The sequence below is a fragment of the Aegilops tauschii genome, chromosome 1 (genome assembly GCF_002575655.3).
Source record: "Aegilops tauschii subsp. strangulata cultivar AL8/78 chromosome 1, Aet v6.0, whole genome shotgun sequence".
NCBI lineage: Eukaryota > Viridiplantae > Streptophyta > Magnoliopsida > Poales > Poaceae > Aegilops > Aegilops tauschii.
This window is the reverse complement of record NC_053035.3, coordinates 438,261,052-438,284,211: the sequence shown is the minus strand read 5'-3', so window position 1 is coordinate 438,284,211 and position 23,160 is coordinate 438,261,052. Positions and strand designations below refer to the sequence as shown.

Sequence of the window (23,160 nt, the reverse complement as noted above, 5' to 3'; positions counted from 1 at the left end):
GGAGAGAAAGACATATCGAGAGTGTGCGCGGTAGGCACAGAGGCACAACTAGCGAGTGTGTGTGTGTATGTGTGTGTGTGTTTGAAAGAGGAGTAGATAGATTACTATCAAGATCGAGGTGCCGCCCTACTCCTTCGGTGTTGGGTAGTGTGTGTGCGTGTGTGTGTGTTTGAGAGAGAAGCCAATCGATAGATTAGTATCAAGATCGAGGTGTCACCCTACTCCTTCGGTGTTGGGAAGTGTGTGTGTGTGTGGCTGTGTGGTTGTAAGTGTGTGTGTCGGGGGGCGGGGGGGCAGTGACACTTACATATCCCTACTCTTATAAAAAACAGAGTTGGTGATGATGGTGTTCCTGCCATCCTGCAATATAGGCCATCCGATTTATACCCGACGGATAGGAAGGAAACGGTGGCAATTTTGCAAAAAGATACCCACACCCCTCTCCGCATTTGCAAATAAGGCATTCCCTTGTTCATCCTTTTCTCCCACAAGATAAACTACTCATACAAATGCATCTTGATGTTTGGTGCAACGCATGGGCATCTTGCTAGTAGGGAGAAGCGAGTTTGTGTGACACATATCTAGCTATATTAAGGGATAGGTAGATAGCATTTGTGCGAGGCATACTTAAAGCATCACGAAGATAAACAAAATTGTGTGCATGCAAGTGCCGGAAAAAATGAAGCGAGAAACAATGTGTTGGAGAGAGAGAGAGAGAGCGCGAAATCTCAAAACAAAAGGTGCTCTGTTGGAATCCCATTGTATGTATTCATATGGTTCCGGAACTCGAGTTAACCTTAGGCATATGTGTGAGAGACATTATTATACTTTGAGACATTAGTGGCTGTGGGTGGGCGGAATTAAAGGGGTGGGCATGTTCGACAGAGAGAGCATGTATGTTTCTGTGTGAGAGACTTGTAGGACGGGGTAGAAAGACGAATTCTAACCTTGACGGAGGGAGAGAAATACACGAAGTGCGCATGTGTGATTCCGATGACCACAGGGAAATGAGATATGTATGCGTGTGAGAGAGATTGCACAATTCATTCACGTAACACTATCTAGCGATCGTGGACGTGCATCGCTTGAACATAAATCAATATCTACTTCGTATCGTGGCCAAAGGTACAATATCAATTCAACGCTATAAAGATTGGACACTCGCATATCACCTTTTTTCTATTTAAATAAACCTTTCCATTTGTGCATGCCAAAGTTACACTGATGTTTCTTCAAACAACCAATGTAGCTATCATGTACATGCACCATTGTTACTCTTGCATTCAAAATCATTAGTCTTGGATGATTTAAGGTTCTATTATGAAGTAATATATGTAATATTCATATATGAATTCAACGGGTACACAATTTATGAAATGGAGGCTATGTAATCATATGAGGTAACACTTTTAAGTAGCGGACTTCTTTTTGTGCGCCTCTACACTAACACGTCAATGCATTATGTTTAAAGTAAATAACCAATTGCACTAAATTATCTATTTACACGAGAAATACATAGGCTGAGCGTTTGATCCCTTTTTTGTGAACGCGCCACTACACCCGTACGATTGGCCGCGCCCGTGTGAATGTCCAAGTTATCGGCGCATCATCCCGCGTTATTGTCTTTTTTCTGGGGTGGACACACCAGTTATTAACTGCTGACGCGTGCCCCGTGTACACAGTCTCGCATGACCTTCCCGCTAGCACGGTCCAAAATTAGTTGAAACTGGATACGAACGATCCCGCGGGCGGCATAATCTCCCGCCTCATTCTAAAATTTCCGCCACCTTAGTCTTTAGCATGCGAAATTCCCCTTTTGTCCTTGGTGCACGGAGACCAACAGTTACAATACCGCCCTCATCTACATAATAGGTCGGAGCTGCTTTGGTAACTTCCGATTCTCCCCACTACACGGCACCCCCATTTCCTCTCCCCCTCCCGCAAAAACGACTAACTCCACAGCACCAGAGCATCTCACATCACGCCGTCCGTACTTCATCGGCCTTTCTCCTCTCCCCTCTCGAAACCCTAGACTGCTCATCCACCGGCGTACCAGAGCCCATTTACTACCAGCGGCGTCCACCTCCCCGGATCTGCTTCTGCGGCCGCATCTACCCCTCCCACCTCCCCTAGAAACAACTAGACTGCTCATCCACCACTGTACCACAGCCCATTCAGTGTCGGCCTTGTCCACGGCGCCGGATCTGCTTCGCCGGTACTCTCGTCAACCGCAGCGCATCTGCAGCGGCTCATTCGTACTCCCCACCGGAGACGCTTCGTCCACCCCCCCCCCCCCCGAGCTGCCCCACCGACGCCCCCGTCGACGGCCTCTGATCCTCTTCGCCGACACCTTCCTCAACCCTACCGGAGCCGCTTCGCCGACAACATCGTCAACCCCACCGGAGTAGCTTCGCCTATACCATTTTCAACCCTACCGGGGCCGCTTTTCCAACTCACAAGTCCACGGCCTCAGATCCGCTTCCTCGCACCTTCATCCAACCTACCGGAGCATCTTTTGACGCCCCGTCCACGGCCGCAGATCCGCATCGTCAACACCATCCTTAACCCAACCACCGGAGTAGCTTCACCTACGCCCTCGTCCACGGCCACAGATCCGCTTCGCCCACACCGTAGTCCACCCTTCCGGAGCCGCTCCACAAACACCCTACTCGACGGTTCTAGATCTCCTTACCGAACCCCGACAGCCAGCGCAGCGTCATCACCCTTGACGTTTCTAACCTGATTCCCACCGTCTGGCAAGATGCCAAGCACCCGCCACGGCCTAGGTACTTGTCACCTTTAAACCCGTCTAGCATCACCTGCCCGATGTACTTCAAATATACTAACAGGTCGCTTTTACTTGTTATGCAGCTGGCAAAAACTACAAGGACGATGTTTCTTCTGGATCTAACAGCTTGGCCAACCAAGATCCTGGACCGAGGCATTGCTATGATCTTGTAAGCGTGTCTCTCTCTCTTGTATTGTTCTGTGCCTGCCAGCGTGCTTTGCTAGGATTTTTGACCAGTAATCCCTTTGTGCAGACAATGATTTCTACTACTGGCTACTAAATTAGATATGTAGATGTCATACATGATACTACCTCGTACCTTCGTTCCTAAATATAAGTCTTTCTAGAGATTCCAATATAGGCTACATACGGAGCAAAATGAGTGAATCTACACTCGAAAATGCATCTATATACATCTGTATGTGGTCCATACTGGAATCTCTACATAGACATATATTTAGGAACAGAGGCAGTACATTACACAAAATCATAGGTGGCATGTAGGAATTCCAGTACACTACATTAGGCTCCCTTAGAGTGCCTGCTAGTCCAGCACACAGAGTCATGGCTAGTTTATGCTACGCACACAATCATTAATTGGTGGTTTAAATATGCGCAAGGGATATGCAATGTATTATCATGTAGAGATGTCTGAAATTAGCCGTGCCAACTTGCAGATTGGGTTACACAATGAAAAATTGCAAGATGAATGTGGCAATTTCATGGAACATCGCAAAAAAAGGAGAGCCAGCGGTGAGCCTATACAGTGTGCTATGGTACGTCACTCCTCCATTGCAATCATCATGACATGTTATTTGTATGTCAGTTCTATTGGCCAAGTTTCTTAGGGACAGTTATTACGAGTTATCCTAAGAAAATAAGCACCTGTGAATATAAGCTCCATGTAATAAGCCAACCAGTTCTTTTCATTGCGTTTTCAGCTTATCTTTGCTATGATAAGTGAAAAGTCTAGATTGCATTATATTTTTTCATTTTGCTGCACATATGAAAATTAATTTGACTTGCAAACATCACAAATTGAACCCAGTGCAGTAATTAATATGATAGGAAAACAGACCATCACTATTTGCTCAAAATGCAAATACAAAGATACCATCTACTTGGCACAATCTACTTTGGTCAATGTTTTCCATAGAGATCCCATTGCCTAATTTAAATGAAAAACGCATGACCCACATTTAAATGAAGAACAATTATTTATTGAAATTCGATGGTCCAAGTGGCTGGTTATTATCATATAGCAGCACCACCTGAAAGCATCATATAGCAGCAGCAGCAGCTCATAGCAACTCATCATACAGCAGCAGCAGTGTGCAATTCATCATATACCAGCAGCAGCTCATAGCAATTCATCATATAGCAGCAGCAGGAGCAGATCATAGCAATTCATCATATAGCAGCAGCAGGAGCAGCTCATAGCAATTCATCATATAGCAGCAGCAGGAGCAGCTCATAGCAATTCATCATATAGCATCAGCAGGAGCAGCTCATAGCAATTCATCATACAGCAGCAGGAGCAGCTTATAGCAACTCATCATATAGCAGCAGCAGCTCATAGCAATTCATCATATAGCAGCAGCAGCTCATACAATTCATCATATAGCAGCAGCAGCTCATAGCAATTCATCATATAGCAGCACCAGGAGCAACTCATAGCAATGCATCATATAGCAGCAGCAGAAGCAGCTCATAGCAATTCATCGTATAGTGGATCAGAATGAAAATTTGGCAAAAAATCAGAGGAGATCCTCACCTTGTTGGATGAGCTCATCCTTCAACAGTACCTCAAGGCCACGGCCTGGGAGGTGGGGAGAGGGAATAAGGTGCCTTCTGCCGCAGTGTGGCATCAGCCGTAGTTGTGCAGCGCCTGTCGGAGTAGTGCATTGGACGAACCACAGTGGAGCAGCTGCTGGAGACCATGAGAATGAGGGGCGGCACCAGAGGGAGGAGCAGCCAGGGAGATTTGCCCCTACCCGCCGGCCATGTAGCCTAGCTGGACAGAGCATCGTCGAGGACCAGGCTAGATGGGACCAGTGGCGACGGCTTGCTGGAGGAACCCTAGTGCTGCAGGCAGGGGATCGAGGTAGAGGGAAAGGGGAGAGGAGATGCAAGCGGGCAGGGCAATGAACGCTTGCGTGTTTGTTTTTACTTGAGGGTGAGGTGTGACGCGGGCGTCACCAGTTGCATTTTGAGTGTAATATAGGCAGACAACAGAGTCATTTCACTATTCCCCTTCCCTTCAATTTTTAGTGAGGTTCTACCCGAAACAGCCCCCTCCAAAGCGAAATTAGTTAAGCCCAAGCCCATAACTCAAAAATGACTTCTTTACATCTTTTATGACTTATTTTGACAATAAGCCCTGAAAAGGCGGAATAGAACTGGCCCTTAACCTGCAATTCAATTGTGCGTGCAATGATGAATCACTCCTGCCTACTATAGTGTACATATAGGCATCATCATACATGGCATAACCTAATACATGTGCATTCCATTGTAGAATCTGAAATATGCAATGTTTATGTTAGTTCATATGTTGCACATGATGTTTAAATGCCCCTTAAATCTGGTCAGTCAAGTGATGGTCTTTAAGCCTCCTTCTTTGCTTCTTTTCTTGATATGTAAGATTTGCTCACACATCTGTTCAATTGCTTGTTTGCATCAGCCAGCCATACTAGGACTGTTTGCTTTGATTACTTGTTGTTCTTGACCTAACACTCTAACAGAGCATGTCAATGATTTAAACACTAAGGGTTGCTGTAGTGGGGCCTTTTCTAACTCATAGGTGACATAAAGGTTTGGCTGTACACTAAAGTAGGCTCTCCAAGAGTACCTGGAGATCCAGTTCGAAGGTATGCCTAGTTTTTACATAGTGCACACATAGTAAATGCTCATTTCATTGTGTGCAAGTGCAAGAGATGCGGCATGTTTCATTATGTGGTGTTGTTTTGTTATAATCTCATCCTTTTGTGTTCACAGACTGGAAAGTATGCATATTTATCTTCCAAGGAGACGAGTACCTAGTTTGTGTCACCTTGCAGAGGGGGTGCAATGAAGATAAGATTGAGGATTTCCAAGTACAAGATGTTAGGAAGGAGCCTTGCAAGAGAAGTAGGAGCTGCGCTGAGCCTCTTCAACCTTTTAAGGTAAGTCACTGTATCCAACTCAACAGTTCAATTCCTTGTTTGTTTCAGGCATAGTTAATTTGCTCTTTTCAATTGCTTTATTTGTCCTCAGTTAATGAGATGCCCAAAGAATGATGCCTGATGTTGGGTACTTGTATAACTATTAGTTGACATAATTAAAGGCCTTACCATTTAATTACTCTGCTGAAGTGTGCCTGAAGCTTTGAAGTCTATTAACCAACTATTATTGAATGAGGCTCACAATCTAGTTTATACTAGGCTAATGATTGCATAGTTTTGCTTGTTGTAGTATGTTTGTATGAAATCCTCTGCTGTTCATTATGCTCCCTAAGACTTTAATTGAGCTACAGAATGGCCAACTACTTGCTTACTTCTACGCAACGTGCTGTCTAAATTTGTAACTTGTCTGTGTTTTGGATTGGGCCCCAACATCATGCTCCTCTGGTGAGCTAAGAGAGATTTCTGTATGCAGGCTGCACAGACTACCTTTTTATAATTTTTAAAATATCACCTGCTTATGCTTCATGACGTGTAACATTATTGTTAGTCCTGTTTTGCCATGTACAAAATAGTCTATCTTTCTCGCTTCACTGTTGTAACTATATTTTTGCCCTAATCATGTGTACTTACAGAAACATTTCAGGATGAAGTGACATCAACACAAAGATCTACGAGCAGTGCGGCATGGCCGTTACCGAATGATTATGGATTGGAATTGGAATGTGCTGATATTCTCGAGCATCAACTAGAGGTGGCAAGACAACGTGTACATGATTCTGAACGTACAATCAACAAGTTGAGACTAGACATGCAGGTATTAGATGCAGGAGTCAAAAAATGAAACAAGACAATGAGGTAACAACGAAGGAATTGGAGATTTTGCAGACTGAAATTTCTGCTATCTAAATCCGGCCAATCCTATTTTCTGAAGAGATTATAGTTCAAATGGTAGGTTATGTTGATGCACGTCCATGATGTATGAGCTATATTTGCCCAGTGTATGTAATTTGCTGTTTGTGTATGCTTTATTATCACTAGTGCCGAACCATAATGCCCAGTGGGTATAATCGGCTGTAATTTCTTTATTGTATAGTGTAGGATTATTCTACGTTTCTATGCCTTAGTCTCTTTATTGTATAGTGTATGTTTTTTAGAGGTGATAGTATAGAGTAGGATAATTCTTTGAATATGCTATATCGTTCAAATGGGGGCCAACTCGCCCAAACGTTGTAGTGACCATGGCCCTCCACATGCCGTACGTTCCATGGGCCATCTACGGGACGGACGATCCCTGGCCTTCTGTGGCCATCAGATTCGTGGGCCTTCTATGGGCTGTCAGATCCGTGGGCCTTCTATCGACTATCGGATCCATGGGCCTTCCATGGGCCAATGGATCCATGGGCCTTCTATGGGCCGTCAGGTCAATGGGCCTTCTATGGGCCGTCGGGTCAATGCGCCTTCTACGGGCCGTCTCATCTATGGGCCGTCGGGTCAATGCGCCTTCTACGGGCCGTCTCATCTATGGGCCTTGTACGGGCCGTATAAGGGGCCGTAAACGGGCTAGAGTGGAAATCGTACGTTTTATGGGCTGACCATAACGGACCGTTAAACGGCTGTATTTGATGATGCTATGAAAATGGCCCAACAGATTAACGGGCCACAAACGGGCCGACTGTATCCACGGGCTGAATTTGGCCCACAAGCAGAAAAGGCCTGTAACGGGCCGTAAGTAAACAAATGCTGGAAATGAGCCCAAGAATAAATGGGCCCTGAGAAGGCCGAAAGATAACATGGGCTGGAAACGGCCCAACGGTATAATGGGCCGTTAATGGGTATAAAGTGATACACTGTTCATCACGGGCCAGTTTTACCACGGGCGGTTAACGGGCCGAGGGTTACTAAGGGCCTCAGATGGGCCAAAAGACGTCATGATTCATACATGGGCCGGAAGTTAAAACGGGCTGGAATTATATTGGACGGCCCAGATGACGTTGCTGGGCCTAATTCGGATAGGCCGTAAACGGGCCCTGGGTTAGCGGGCTGTAAATGGGCTATATGCGAACAGGCCGTTAACAGGCTTGCCATGGGCTGGCCCGCCACCTTTTGACCAAGTCAAACGGGCCGGTCTTTTCACAGGAATGGGCCTCTGTTGGGCCGTGCCACGTGTCGACGTATCATAGGCGCTTTGGGTCCAATTAGTGGATGGCATCTGTCCCAGCGGTGAGCCGACACGTGTTTCCTCCAGCCAATGATGATTTTACACGTGGGAAATCCCCATTGGTCGGGGCTGTTAACGGGTTATCGGATCCAAAACTGGACCCGATAGCTTAACGGCATTCCGTTACGGTGGATGCCACGTGTCGGTCACCCTTGACGAAAGCACTTCTGTGACGCGCGATTTATCGTCATGGAAGTGGACACTTCCGTGATGATAATTTTGGTAATGTCATGGAACACTTCTACGACGGCACAGGTATGACTATCTTGATTCTGTCATAAATTTGTCATGGATGTACATGCATGACAAAAAGCGCGACCTACTGTGACAAACACATATCATCACGGAAGTGTATTTTTTTTTTGTAGTGATAGTTGGAGGCGGATAAGGTCCGCTTCATTGATGAGCTGAAGAGAATCAAGCATCATATGCTGCCGCAATGGATGATGATGGGAGACTTCAATATGATCTCCCGAGCAAGTGACAAAAGCAACAACAACATCAACAGGCGGATGATGGGCAGGTTTAGAGCAGCCATTGATGACTTGGAACTGATTGAGTTTCCGCTGTTTGGGAGAAGATTTACTTGGTCAAGCGAGCGCGAGAATGTAACCCTCACCAACATCGACCGGGTCATGGTGTCCGGCGAGTGGGAAGCGGTGTTTCCTCACTATCATCTGTCTCCTGCCTCAACAAATATATCAGATCATTGCCCGCTTGTGCTCAAACGAATGGACGTAGCTCCTCACAAAGCATTTCGTTCTGAGAAGCACTGGCTAAATTTCCCATATTTTGAAGAGATTGTGGCTCATGCATGGGCAAAAGAGGTCAAGTCCAGAGACCCAATCAGGGTACTGCACACCAAAATGTCAAGGACAGCAAAGGCTCTCAGAATTTGGAGCAAGCAGAAGAGGAGATGGGCCGTCTTCATGTCCGGGTTAGCTAACGAGGTCATCTTCAGACTAGATCTGGCTCAAGAGGAGAGGGCACTTTCCGAGGAGGAGAGACACCTGAGAGGTCTGCTCAAAGCTAAGCTGCTGGGTATTACGGCTGTCGGCAGGGCTAGGTGGCGGCAAAAATCCAGAATAACTGAGATAAAAGAGGGGGACGCTAGTACCCGATTTTTCCACCTAAGAGCGAGTGGCCTCCAGCGGAAGAATCACATCCCAGTCCTTCTGGGAAGAGATGGGCCAGTCTCCAACCATGTTGGGAAGGCTGACATCCTCAGAGATCGGTTCAAAAACCTGATGGGCACGCCTTTGGTGCGATCTGCAACACTGAATTGGGAGGAGCTGGGGATGCTGCGAGGACAGCTCGAGCACCTGGACTGGGCGTTCACGGAGACTGAGCTTTTGTCGGCGGTCAACAAAATGCATGGCGAGAAAGCACCGGGGCCTGATGGATTCACTGGGGCTTTCTTCAAGCGATGTTGGATGATCATAAAAATGGATCTCCTTGCTGCTATTAACTGTGTTCACAATCTACGCGGAAGGAATTGGGATCTGCTTAATACGGCGAATGTTGTTTTGATTCCTAAGCGTGCGGAGGCGCAGGATCCAGGAGATTTCAGGCCAATAAGCCTAATGCATAGCGTTCCGAAGCTGGTCAGTAAGGTGCTCGCTTCCCAGCTGGCTCCAGAAATCCACAACCTGATCACGCATAATCAGAGTGCCTTCATTCGAGGACGGTCCATCCAAGACAATTTTCTATACGTCAAGAATGTGATCAAAGCGGCTCACTTGGCGAATCCCCCTGGTCTTCCTAAAGCTTGATGTAGACAAGGCTTTCGATTCCGTGTCATGGGGATATCTATTTGAAGTCATGGAGGCAATGGGATTTGGGCAAAGATGGAGGGACGTGATTGCTCTGATATTGGCATCCTCCTCCTCCAGAATTCTGTTGAATGGAACGCCCGGCTCACCTTTTACCCACATGTGTGGCTTGAGACAGGGAGACCCTCTGTCCCCCCTGTTGTTTATCATTGCTATGGAACCGCTACAGAGACTGCTTGAGATGGTCACGGAGAAGAATATTTTGAAGCCTTTGGGAACGCGCGTGGCCAGATTCCGGGCGAGTTTTTACGCCAATGATGCTGCGCTCTTCATCAACCCGGGGCAAGAAGAGATTATTGCTGTCCAGGACATCCTGGAAATGTTTGGGAATGCCTCTGGACTCAAAACAAACATGGCAAAATCAGTGGCGTACCCAGTTGCTTTCCAGGACAAGGATTTGCAACAATTGTTGGTTGATGCTGGGATTGTGCAAGGCTCCCTTCCCTGCCAATACTTGGGATTGCCCCTTTGGGATTCGAAAACCAAAGAGAGTTGAGATTCAACCGCTGATTGATAAAATGGCCGGGAAAATTTCTTTGAGGAAAGGCAGAATGCTCAATAGGAGAGAAGATTAGTGTACATCAACTCGGTGGTCACGGCAACGGCAGCTTACTTCTTGACAGCCTTTGCCCCGGATAAGTGGTTTATTAAGAAGGTGGATAAGTTGAGAAGAAACTTTCTTTGGGAGGCCGAAGATGCCAACATTGGAGGAAAAACATTGACTGCTTCAGCCATGCTCTCCGTCTAAGGTGGGAATGGTTTCGATGGGAAGATGAGGATAGGCCATGGAAGGGATCGCCGACGCCTTGCGATGAGATGGATAAGCAGTTGTTTACGAGTTGCACGTCGATTCAGCTGGGAAACGGCAGCATTGCGGCGTTTTGGAGGGACCGATGGCTAAACGGGGAGGCCCCATTTAGATACATTATAACCGAGCATCTTTCCAGCCTTCTCAGACCATTAGCATTTGTAACCGTTGGATCGTCACTTGTATGCATTCTTGGCCATCAGATTGGCTCTTAATCGCACCGTCCAAACTTCGTGGGAGCAACTAGTTAACGAGCGCTCCTTCGGGAGCCTTGCAACGATCAGCGCCACTTGGCGCGCTCTCAGCCATTCGCCACGTGTCGCGGTCTGGACGCTCCCTCCGGATTTTGTTTTTTTATTTTCCGCATGCGTTTTCGGCTTTTTAAAACGGGTTTTTTTTGGTTTTTTTGACGTTTTGGTTTTTCCCCGTCTTCCTTAGCTTTTCGGTAAATAAAAAAATTGCGCGAAAAAAATGCGTTTTCTTTTTTTTCTTTCGCGAAAGTCACGGTTTTTCTTCCGCAAGAGGCACGGTTGTGCTTTAGCGAGAGTCCCGGCCGTGCCTTTCGGAAACGAAAAAAACGTGTTTTCTGTTTTTTTTTCTTTCGCGAGAGTCACGGTTTTGCTTCCGCGAGAGGCACGGTTGTGCTTTCGCGAGAGTCACGGTCGTGCCTCTCGGAAAGGGAAAAACAAAACGCGTTTTCTATTTTTTTTTCTTTCGCGAGAGTCACGCTTTTGCTTCCGCGAGAGGCACGGTTGTGCTTTCGTGAGAGTCACGGCCGTGCCTCTCGAAAAGGAAAAACAATACGCGTTTTCTGTTTTTTTTCTTTCGCGAGAGTCATGAAAAAAATACGTTTTTTGTTTTTTCCTTTCACAAGAGTCACGGTTTCGTGCCTCTTTCAGAAAGGGAAAAAAACCGTGCTCCTGGTTCGGTTTTTTCGCCCGGTTTTTTTCATGAAAAAAAGTTCGTCAAAACCTATCAACATGGGATCTAGTTTTGAAGATCTCGACGCGAGGAATTCGATGGTGAAAACGGTTCGAGATTTGGACGCACGGTTTAAGAGATAAAACGTTTTGAATAAACGGATCTACGAAAAAAGGGAAAACTCCAAGGTTGCGACAAGTGGCGCGCTGCATGTGCGTCACTTGTCGCGACCTGGAAAAGTGGAGTGTTCTTTGCAACGAGTACTCCTTAATTAGTGATTTCGAGACTTCGTGTAGTCCTCAGGAGGGCTAACCTTATCGGGCAGCTTCTCTAGTGGTTTTCTTGGGCGTCTGAGATTCAATTGGGCCCATGGGCCTGTACCAGGCTCTTGTGGGACTGGGAAAACCTAAAACACAGGACGACCACCCTGCTTTCGTTCGCTCGCACCCTCGCGTGGCGGCGCCTCTCCATGATCGAGCGATGCTAGAGCTTGGACTCGCTTGGCGACTGCGCTGGGTTTCCACGACGCGAAGGGCGTCGCCTCCTCGGTCCGTTCGGTTGCAGTTGCGGCTGATGCGCTGCCCGGGCCGCCCCGCTTATCTGTGGTGGTCGAGCTTCCTCCAAGCTCTCTGACGCTAACACTCCATCCAACGGCAATGGAGACATGGAGAAATACTTGGGGAAAATGAAGACCCTTCGCTGCCACATATGTTCCTGTCCCGGCTGTCCATCGATTTGGAAGCGACGCGGCGGCTGTTCAACGACCTAGCAGCAGGAAGCGCCGCCACCGCCCGACCCCAACGCGACACTTGCAAGGTCACCCTTCCTCCCACCTCCTCCTGACCCAACCCATTGTGTCGCTCGTCCGCACGCTCCAGATCTGGTCATTGTCCAGGGCTACGGATCGACCTCTACAGCGCTTAGCGATTGTGTTCCAGTCGGTATCCAGAGGTCACAACTTCCCCATGCCTCATGCTCTTTTCGGATGTTTTGAAATTGACATCTGGTTAATCTGTGAATAGTTGATTTGAAGGTCTGATTAATACTTTAGAAACCCTAAAACAATTAGATTACAATGACGGTGGTGGCTCATGCCCTCTGTATCTCTGCTCCTCCACTGTCTGTTCTCATGGTTGATTCAACACGGGATGGCTGCAGGCTGCAGCAAAGCACTCCAGAAACCATCCAATGGCGACGCAACAACCTCTTCTTTTTGCGATCTCTAATCATGTTGGCTGCAATGATGCTGACACGTAACTTATATTCTATACAGGATTACACATGAATTTAGGAATATCCTTGCTATCTTGCAATCAGTTATTTTGTTTGTAGACCTAGAAGAACATGTGTCAATCTTTTCGTCTGTGAAGAACTGAGATGATTTTCTCTAAAAAAATTTGCAGAGTCAATGCAGTATGCGAAGTCTTTTTTCAAAGGCATTAACCAACAGAGGGAGTCTTCAGTTTGGCATTTGTCTAATCTGACTTATGCCACCACAGTAGCAATGGTGTATTCGTAACCGTACTGTTATTGAGGGACATTTGCTATAGGGAAGATTAAGATAAATTAATGCATAGCCACAAGGTCTGATATGCTTTACTTTGGCTGATAAGTGACGAATTTTAATGCATAGAACATGTATGCTAGGTCCCAACGCCCCAAAATATATCTTCTGCAACAATTAAATTTTTTATGTAGCTCACAGCTTGGTATTATCACCGTCACTTCAGATTGACATGTACTCAAATATTATGTTGATTATTGATTTTTATAATTTTATTTGACTGATCACTATTATTTTACTGTGGGGAATTTCATCTAACAAAAATGCTTCCCTTGATATAAAGTAGTGGTGGAAAAGAATCTCAAGCTTGAGTGGTAACTTTCAAAGCATGATATAGGGCATAAGAAATTTCTATCTGACGTAAGCACTTGATTTCCGAATTCTGACCCATTGCACACCAGTAATAGTCATTCAGGTTAACAGAGTGAATACTCATATTGATGAGTTAATTTTCTTAAATTCTATACAGCTATGCACAACTTATAGCCCATGAATGACACACTTTGTTTCAACATGTAAATGTTGTTATCCCCTGGTTAATATAGTTTTAGAGTTACGAGTTTACCATTGCTCCGCTTTTAGGCAGAGAATAGTTGGATAGCGTTTTCATGGTCCATAGAGATTTTCTTTAATTATTTATTATCAGTTCATCTTCACATTTCTGAAAGTTCTTTATATAGTTCTGAAAGTGTGGATCCTTAGAGAATGAGACTGTCTCTCGATTCTAATCCTTTTTTTTTTGGTTGATGGAGTTCTCAAAATATTTAATATAGGAGGGTGACAATGCAAATATACTCTTCAAGCTAATTAGGTGCGAACTCTATCTCTGTCTTACAGGGATTGGTTTCTTTGGTAAGGCCCGGATACTTTGTAAGAATAGATAACTCTTCTTGGCTTTGTTCTTCCCTGTGATACTGCTATTAACACTTTAAAATCATTTGAGCCAAGTAAAACTACATTAGTCTATAATTGTTGAGTTGGAATGGACAAAATATATATGCCTGATCGAATCATGAAAAATGACTTTTGTTGATCCTGCATTCTGCTATTCAAGATCATCTGGAAATAAAGTGCCATAGCCAAATGATGATAATTTTCAAGCCTTATTTAATTCCTTCTGCCCATAAACCATTGGGATTTAAAGTGGGTCAGGATTGAATGACACATTTGTTCCATGGTTATGTCAAAGTGTTGGATCCTGATTTTGATCCATTCGATCAGGGAAATTCAGCCTAACAACTTATCCATGGATCCGCTCTTGCAAGTTGCAACTTCAATCCAACTTAGGAATCATACATCCGCTTTCACAGTTCTTTGATCGATCTACCTTTCAACCAATGCGAATATGGTTGCTTGTCGTCTATACATGGAAAGACAATATAACTGAATTGCTTCTATCTGTCTTAGTATTTATAGATCTGCTATACTGTATATTTGTGCATGGGACGAGTCATTAGGATTATTGTGTGACTGGCAATCTTTGGTTTCATGTATTTCCCAAGCAACTGCACTGTTCACAAATCCTCGCTAAATGGCGAGACATTAAACAGAATACTCCTAAATTAAGGCTATAAGCCAAAATTCCCCACTATATATCACTTTATGCGAACACAACCTTCATGTTGTATGCCTTCATATATTTGTAGATGTGCCTAATATTTTATAGCCAAAATAGACGGGCGCGGCAACGCGCCCCAATCATGATCTAGTGTTTTATGTTTCCTGAACTGTACCAACTGGCCAGATTCAAGAAGATGTCGGTTAGAGAGGCGCTCCACAATGGAAGATGGATGCTTGGGTTACAGAGAATGACAACGGAAGGGCAGCTCAATCAGTTCGTCCGGCTTTGGGAGGAACTTCAATCGATCCAGCTCACGGACAGCAAAGACAAGATCCTCTGGACCCTGACTGCTAATCGAAAATACTCTGCCGTCTCTGCTTATGACGCCCACTTTGTGGCAAGGATCAACAAGTCTGGGCTGGCCCAAGTGTGGAGGGGCAAGATGGAAGGAAAAGTTAAATTCTACTTATGGTTGCTGCTGCAAAACAGAAATTGGACGGCGGATCGTCTGCAAGCGAGGGGATTGCCGCACAATGACCTATGTTGCCTTTGTGATCAAGAAAAGGAGACGGCCGAACACATCACCCTGGCCTGCTGCTTTGTGAAAGAGGTTTGGCTCCAGTTCCAGCAAGCTGACGACAGGATGGGCATGATGGCCTCCTCGGCAACCTCCATTGGAGATTGGTGGTCTCGGCTATGCACATGCGATGGAACCAAGGACAAGAACAGAGATGAAATCACACTAGCTGCTTACATAGTGTGGAACCTGTGGAAAGAAAGAAACCGTAGGGTCTTTGAGCAGAAGGAGCTGACGCCGACTGCACTTGCTGACTGATAAGAGAAGACGTCAAGATATTTTACGAGGCCACCAAAGCGGCGGGCGCTGGGGACACATAAAAGCACATGGCATCGTTTCACTTTCATTTTCTTTGTCCTTCTCCTGTCAATATTCTCTGACGAAAGGCCGGGCTCTTGGCCTGGATTTGTCCGAATTGTGTAAAACTTCTATTCTTCTTTAATGCAAAAGCAGAGCTCCTGCTGTTCACGTCAAAAAAAAGAAAAAGAAACATGACAACGTTGGTTCAAGTGCATCAGCATAATTAAAGCAGGACAACGTCTGCCTCGAGTCATTCTTTTGCATCATACCAGATGGATGTTGGCTCTACAACTCCAGCAAGAACGATTGTTTCCCCAAATTCCCTTCAAAAACAGACAATGCTGGCTCAAGTGCACGCTCTGACATAGAAACATATTGTCATTTGGCTGGATTCATTCTGTTTTTTCAGACTAATGGTGCCCAACAAACATTAACCTTCAGTAACTGTCCAATCCCTTAAGTTTTCCGAAGCAACTCTGCACAGACTCGATGATCTCCGGCGTGATACCATCACCAGCAGCCAGCTTGTACTGCTCAAACTTGTCTTCTTCACACTACAACGAGGCTTTCTTGCAAGCCCTGATAGTTCCTGGAAATGAGAGGTTGATGTTCAGCCCTGGCCTGGCACAATTTAGTCAAATACCAAACTATATGAGGGTAAGCATCAAAACTATGTGTGAAGAAACTTTATGAGGCCCAAGTTTGTGCAGTGAAAGCACTCTGGACTAATCTGGTTCTTGGCGAGAAAGATAGTTTTAATAAACTCAACAGTATACACATATGTAACGAAATCAGACAAACGTTGTTGTGATTGCTAAGAGCATTTCTAACTAATCTCTTATAATTTGGACGAGCAAACGGTCTTCTATCCTTTAACTTCTTATATTTTCTCCAATGAAAAAAATGCGATTTCTAACCGATTTTCTATTTTTTAAACACAAATTCATTTATTTTTGGGTCATCAATTTAAACTTCACTACTCAATTATTTTATTAAATGACATCTTGGTCACATATTTCACCGGTTCTTCGCGAAGAGAACTCTTTCAAAGAAAGCTACAAAAAAAATTAGACTTCAACAGAAACATCACTTCCTTAACTGCTCCTACTGGTAAATTGAATGATCAAGCCATATTGCAAGAAACCCAAGACAGAGGAAAACTTTAAGGAGCCGAGAAGGCGAGAAGATTAAGGAGGTGATGCGTGAGGCATATGCAAGAAGCCATGGTTGGAATCCGATGATACTCAGGATTGCGACGTGACCTTCGACACTGTGATAGTTGTTCGCCCTCCTCTCATCTGTCAACAGCTTCTGAAAGAAGACACATTTAAATTATTTACCAAACTTAGAATTAAAATACCACTGGACTCATTCTGACCAACTTGCTGGGTAATGTCGAGATGAATGCTTCCAGGGAAGATGGGAGGGAGCTGATGCCCTGCAACATTGTCAAAAGTTTGATTCTAGAATAATGGAAAATGTAAGCATGTTCAGAGGCACAAGCAAAGGCAAAACCCTATCAGATCTTAAAGCATTAGTCTCGAAGAAATATGCAAAATATAGTATCCACACTTAGTTTCAGAGCTATACACACCTAAAAGGGACCAGCATGTGTTTGATTGAACATCTAGAACGGACACTATCTTATGACTGACAGCCGAATTGTGCTTATGCTAGGTGTAGTCATGCTGACATTCAGCTTGTTCCCTCAGTCAACACGGTAGCCAGCTTGCCACGTTTCGGCCTGAAATCACGCCTTAAATTTATGTAGTTTGAATGGAGGATTTTAGAAATAAGATGAACAAAAGAAATATATTTGTATTAAGTATATATAAGAAGATTCGACAGATAATGAGTAGCAATTTATGAAAGAATCGCCTAAGCTATGTGAAATATGAAAGCTGGAGTTCGACAAGTAACTACTGAACTAAACAAATGTACAGTATGAAAGAATCACCTAAGCTATGTGAAATATGAACACTGCGGTATGAATGAATGAATCATGAGGATTTCCGGCGAGTGAGGATGTCATGGAGAGTCCGGTCCGGCACGGGGATGAACTTGACGGCCCAGCCGATGGGCCACGACACGGCGGCGATGGCGAGGCAGACGCCCCACTGCCCCAGCCCCAGCCTCTTAGTGCCGGCGAACCTGGTGAGCACCTCCACCATGACCACCTGCAGGACGAGCGTGACGGCGATGATGACGAGGAACATCCTGTTGTTGAGCACCCCGGCGAACACGTTCTTCTTCTCGATCTCCCGCGCGTTGAACTCGTTGAACACCTGGCAGAGCACGAAGGCGTTGAAGATCATGGTGCCGTTGCCCTTCTCGTCGGTGCCGAAGACGTCCCGCCCCCGGTACTGGAGCGCCAGCAGCACGGCGATCTGGTACGCCGCCTGCGCGGCGAGGTTGCGCCACATCGCGTTGCTGATGAGCGGCGCGGTGCGGCCGATGGGCGGCCGGTCCATGAGCGCCTTGGTGGGCGTGTCCGTGGCGAGCGCCAGCGCGCCCATGGTGTCCATGATGAGGTTCACCCACAGGAGCTGCACGGTGGTGAGCGGCATCTTGCCCGTGGTGATCGCGGACACGAAGTTGATGACGAGCGCCGCCACGTTGACGGTGAGCTGGAACTGGATGAACTTCTGGATGTTGTTGTAGACGCAGCGCCCCCACCGCGTGGCCGTCACCACCGTGTCGAAGTTGTCGTTGAGGATGATGATGTCGGAGCTCTCCTTGGCCACCTCGGTGCCCTGGACGCCCATGGACAGCCCCACGTCCGCCTCCTTGAGCGCCGGCGCGTCGTTGGTGCCGTCGCCGGTCACGGCCACCACGTGGCCCTTCTGCTTCAGCCGCTGCACCAGCGCCAGCTTGTCCAGCGGTAGGGACCGCGCCATGACGCGGATCCTGTCCACGATCTCCAGCTGCTGCTCCGGCGACATGGCGCGGAACTCGTGCCCCTCGATGACGATGCCGCTGGGGTCGTTGCTGGATATGATGCCGCACTCCTTGGCGATCGCGCGGGCCGTGAGGATGTTGTCGCCGGTGACCATCTTGACGGCGACGCCCGCCTTCGTGCAAGCTTCAATGGCTGCCTTGACCTCTGGCCGGCAAGGGTCTTTCAGCCCGACGAAGCCCAGCAACGTCAGACCATCGTCGTCGATCTTCGATTGCTCAGTAGTGCTGTTGACCTGCTTGTAGGCGAAGGCGATGCACCGGAGGCTGCCGACCGCCATGTTGTTGATCACCTTCTCAAGGTTCCTCCTCTGCTCCACTCCGAGTTCGCGCGCCGCTCCGTCGGTGTCGACGTACATCGAGCAGTTCGCCAACACCATCTCCGCAGCGCCTTTCCAGTGCGCGATCACCCCGCCGGTGACATTGTCCCTGATCATCACGCCGCTGCGCTTCTTGTCTGAGTTGAAGGCCTCAACGTGCAGCACCTTGCAGCTCCTCTTCAACGCGTCAGCGTCCATGCCGAGGTCCGCCACGGCCCACGACAGCAGCGCCTTCTCCGTCGGGCTGCCTGTGATCTCCGGCGGCGACACGTTGTCCGGCTTGTAAACGCTTCCTGTGGTGTTGAGCCCAGCTCCCTGGCAGAGCAAGCTGACGACGCTCCCGGCGATCGCCGTGGCACCTCTGGGCTGGTTGGTGCCGACCCAAAACTCGGTCACCTTCATCTGGTTGAGCGTCAGCGTTCCGGTCTTGTCGGTGCAGATGGCTGTGACCGACCCCATTGTCTCGCACGCCGACAGGCGGCGCACCAGCGCGTTGTCCTTCACCATCCTCTTCATGGAGAAGGCGAGCGTCAGCGTCACCGCGAGCGGGAGGCCCTCGGGGATGGCGACGACGATGATGGTGACGGCCTGCTGGAAGATGACGACGAGGGAGCTGAAGACGGCGTTGAAGGTGACGTGGCCCTTGTTGAACAGCGGCTTCCCTTGGTCGTCCTTGGTGCTGCCGGTGAAGTGGCGAGCGGTGAGCACGGTGAACACGAGCACCGCGACGGCGACGCCGATCTTGCCAATGCTTGAGGTGAGGCGCTCGAGGCGCTCCTGGAGCGGCGTTGGCTCGGCGGTCTCCTTGGTTATGCTGCTCATCATCTCGCCCCACAAGGTGTCGGTGCCGATGGCGGTCACGAGCATTCGGCCGTAGCCGTCGACGATCTTCACGCCGCCGGTGAGGAAGGGGTTCTTCTCGGCATCGATCTCGATCGGGTGGGGCTCGCCTGTCATGCTCGACTCGTCCACCTGCAGGCCGTGACCCTCCAAGAAAACCCCGTCCGCCGGCACCGAGTCCCCGATCTTGAGTATCACCACGTCGCCGACGAGGATGTCGAATATGGAGACCTCCTGCCTCCGGCCGGCGCGGACGACGGTGACGGCGATGTTATCAGACTCGCTGGCCAGCTTATCGAACCTCTTGGCCTGGCTGTGGTTGCTGACGGCGGAGACGGCAGCAACGAGGAAGACCGCGAGAAAGATACTGACACCGTCATACCAGCCGTCCTTGAGGCCGTGCTCCTTGATGCCGAAGCCGAGGGAGACGACGGCGCAGACGAGGAGCACGATGAGGAAGACGTCCTTGAGCGCGTCCCATACGTGGCTGAAGAAGCTCTTGGGCCTGGGCTTCGGGTACGTGTTCGCGCCGAACGACTCCCTGCGGAGCCGCACGTCGTCGCTGTCACCACGGATGCCGCGCTCTGCGTCGGACGCCAACGCGGTGGCAATGCCGGCGCCACCCCCGAGGCGGCGGAAACACTCGTCGCGCTTCTCCTTGACCAGGCCCTTGAAAAGCTCGTCATCGGCCGCGACGGAGAATGCGGCGGCGGTGGCGTTGCCGGACGAATCGGAGTCACTGCCGTCGTGGTGGATCTTGATGGCGACGTAGGAGGCGGTGCTCCGTGGCAGGACGCCCGCGGACAGAATGCCGAGCCGCGCCAGCCTGTGGCACGTCCGGATGACGGTGAGCGCCTTGCGCCATTGCCTCCCCGGCTGCCACGAGGAGGACGGGGAAGGCGACGTCGACCGGTGGCCCACGGCGATCAAGATGTCGGTGCACTCCATCCGATTGGAAACCAGGCGAGAAGGGTGATGAAACAAGAAGGATGGAAGACGGATCAATGGATGCGGCGGGGAGGCCGGCGATCAGTCAAAGAACTCCTAGGCAGGACTCGATGGACGGATCTACTCCAGCTGGGAGGGTCAGAGATGCCTGAAAATCCTTGGTTGATGAGTTTGATGGAGCCGGCCGGGGCTGAATATATGAAGCGATTTGGGGAAGGTTCCTGGAAATCACACTAGGAACGGATCGAAGCCGCTCCACGAATCGCCTCGTCATTTGCCGTTTATTTCGTGACTCCCAACCAACAGTATTTGTTGGCCTGTCAAGGAAGCCGTTGCGTTGCATGCGGGACGGGATTTACAGGGGAAGCGCGGGCGAACCTTCTTCACCCGAACCGAACATATACCCCCAAAAAATACCATGCATGTACGTACGTATACTCCACTAAAAGTAACTTTATATGGTATACGTACGACAAGACAAAAACAGAAAACGTATGTGGCAGCTAGCTAGAGTGTGTACATTGCGACGCCTTAGTGGGTAAGGCACGCACGAGAAAGGATGTCGGCGACGTCGATCGAGCAACAAGGGTTTGCTTAACTGGTCGGGTTCTGGCTAGCTATAGTCGGCATGCATATGCATGGACGCGCTGAAGGAAATAAGACGGCGCCGTGTGGCGTCGCCGTGAACCTCGGCGGCCGGCGTGCAAGCCAAGTCCTCTCGACGTTGTCGATCACGCGGTGTCCGCCACCTGGGAACAGCAGGATGATCGTGACTACCGGGTCTCCTTTTCTTTTGGAAGTGAACTACCGGGTCTCTTTCATACAATTTCCGGCCGTGGCGTGCCAGGTGTGTTCTGCTGCAAAGGCTTTTTTTTTTTGCGGGGAGACTGCCGAATGCCAGCGTACGTACGTCGTGCCAAGTGGTACTGTGCTACGAAAGTTAGCGCGTTGCACGTCGATAATGCGCTCTGGAGGCCGGAGCCCTTTATTTATTTTATTTTATATTTTATATACATGTATAGTTCGTCGTACATATGAAGTTTCCTGAAAATATATTTTCATGCATGTGGTGTAGTAAAAAAGGGGTAAATGTGTAAATAGAAACGGGCCATTCTCTTGTTGTTTTGGGGCCAGGAATTTTTTTAATGTGAAGGATACAAATCAACTTTCTTTTTGCGTGAGATAACAAATCAACTTTTCTTTAGGGGTTACAGATCAACTTATTATTCAATGAAACTTCACAGACAAGTGGACAAAGACTATATGTATCTCTGAAAAAAAAAGGATTTTTTCTCTATGAAACTTACAAACTGCAATTTTGGTTTTTGAAATTTCCAGGCTTCCCGAGCCGATCTACAAAACGCCGCACTAGTTGCACCATGGGCAAATGGGCATTACTTCTTTATAAGAGCATATGTAGCCAAGGTTTTGGTTACCGGTCGAAATTTTGAGATTTCCCATGGTTACCGCGTATTTCCGTGCCCCTCGGTAAATCCCCATACCGAGCAAAAAATACCGGTTTTTTGAATTTTTTGTATTTAAACGTTTGATTTATAGTAAAGTACATGCAGGATCTGATTAATGCCATGAGAGTTGGTTCTCATGTGTTGGTAGCAACCTAGTTTTTGTTTTGGGAGGTCTCTGGTTCGAATGTTCGTTCATTCATTTATTTGAATTCAAAATTGAACTATAAATTTCGTTCGAAATATTCTCGGTATTTCTCGGTAACCGTGGTAACCACGTTTACCAGTCCCCCTCGGTAAAATTGCCTCATTCGGGAACCAAAACCTTGTATGTAGCTGATCTCTTAGAACCGTTTAACACCTCAAAATTTCACATTCGTGGAGTTAAACTGGACCTAGCTGAAACACTATCCGTTTTAACTCCTTATAAATATTACTCCCTCTGTAAACAATATAAGTGTTTAGATCACTATTTTAGTGATCCAAACGCTTTTATATTAGTTTACGGAGGGAGTATAAGAAATGCATCGGGCTTATATTTGATCGACCGCAACCCACTCTCAGGAATATTTCTCCTCCCATGTACCCGTTGTTCTCTAGCACTTGCGTCGGCGCCATAAAAGGTCCCTCCCCTGCCACCGTAGCCCTGCACGCATCCGGACCCCAAGTCCACCCAGACCCTCTTCCAATCAATCGTCGTCGCCCGCCGTCTCCCCGAATGGCCGGATCTAGCCATCAGCCTTCGCCACTGCCGAGTTGACGAGGGGGGCCATCGCCGGATCAGCGCGCGTCTGGAACTGTGCTATTTCTCACAATTAGAGCATCTCCAACAGCCGCGCCAAATTAGCGCCGCGCCGCAAAATTGCCCGTTTTAGCGCGCATGCAACCGGTATAGTTGCTC

At 47.8% G+C, this 23,160-nt stretch overlaps 1 protein-coding gene across 1 annotated transcript; it reads right to left on the bottom strand.

Annotated features, from left to right (window-relative positions):
• Nucleotides 1-17,526: 17,526 nt before the first annotated feature.
• On the bottom strand, nucleotides 17,527-21,049 carry LOC109750849 (calcium-transporting ATPase 7, plasma membrane-type-like). The gene has a single exon (XM_020309788.4). It carries the CDS (start codon nucleotides 20,794-20,796, stop codon nucleotides 17,734-17,736), a length of 3,063 nt encoding a protein of 1,020 aa, XP_020165377.1. The 5' UTR covers nucleotides 20,797-21,049; the 3' UTR covers nucleotides 17,527-17,733.
• Between the last annotated feature and the right edge of the window lie 2,111 nt (nucleotides 21,050-23,160).

What these genes read in the sequence shown, in the direction of transcription:
- LOC109750849 (XM_020309788.4), bottom strand. Translation starts at nt 20,796, where the DNA reads ATGGAGTGCACCGACATCTTGATCGCCGTGGGCCACCGGTCGACGTCG.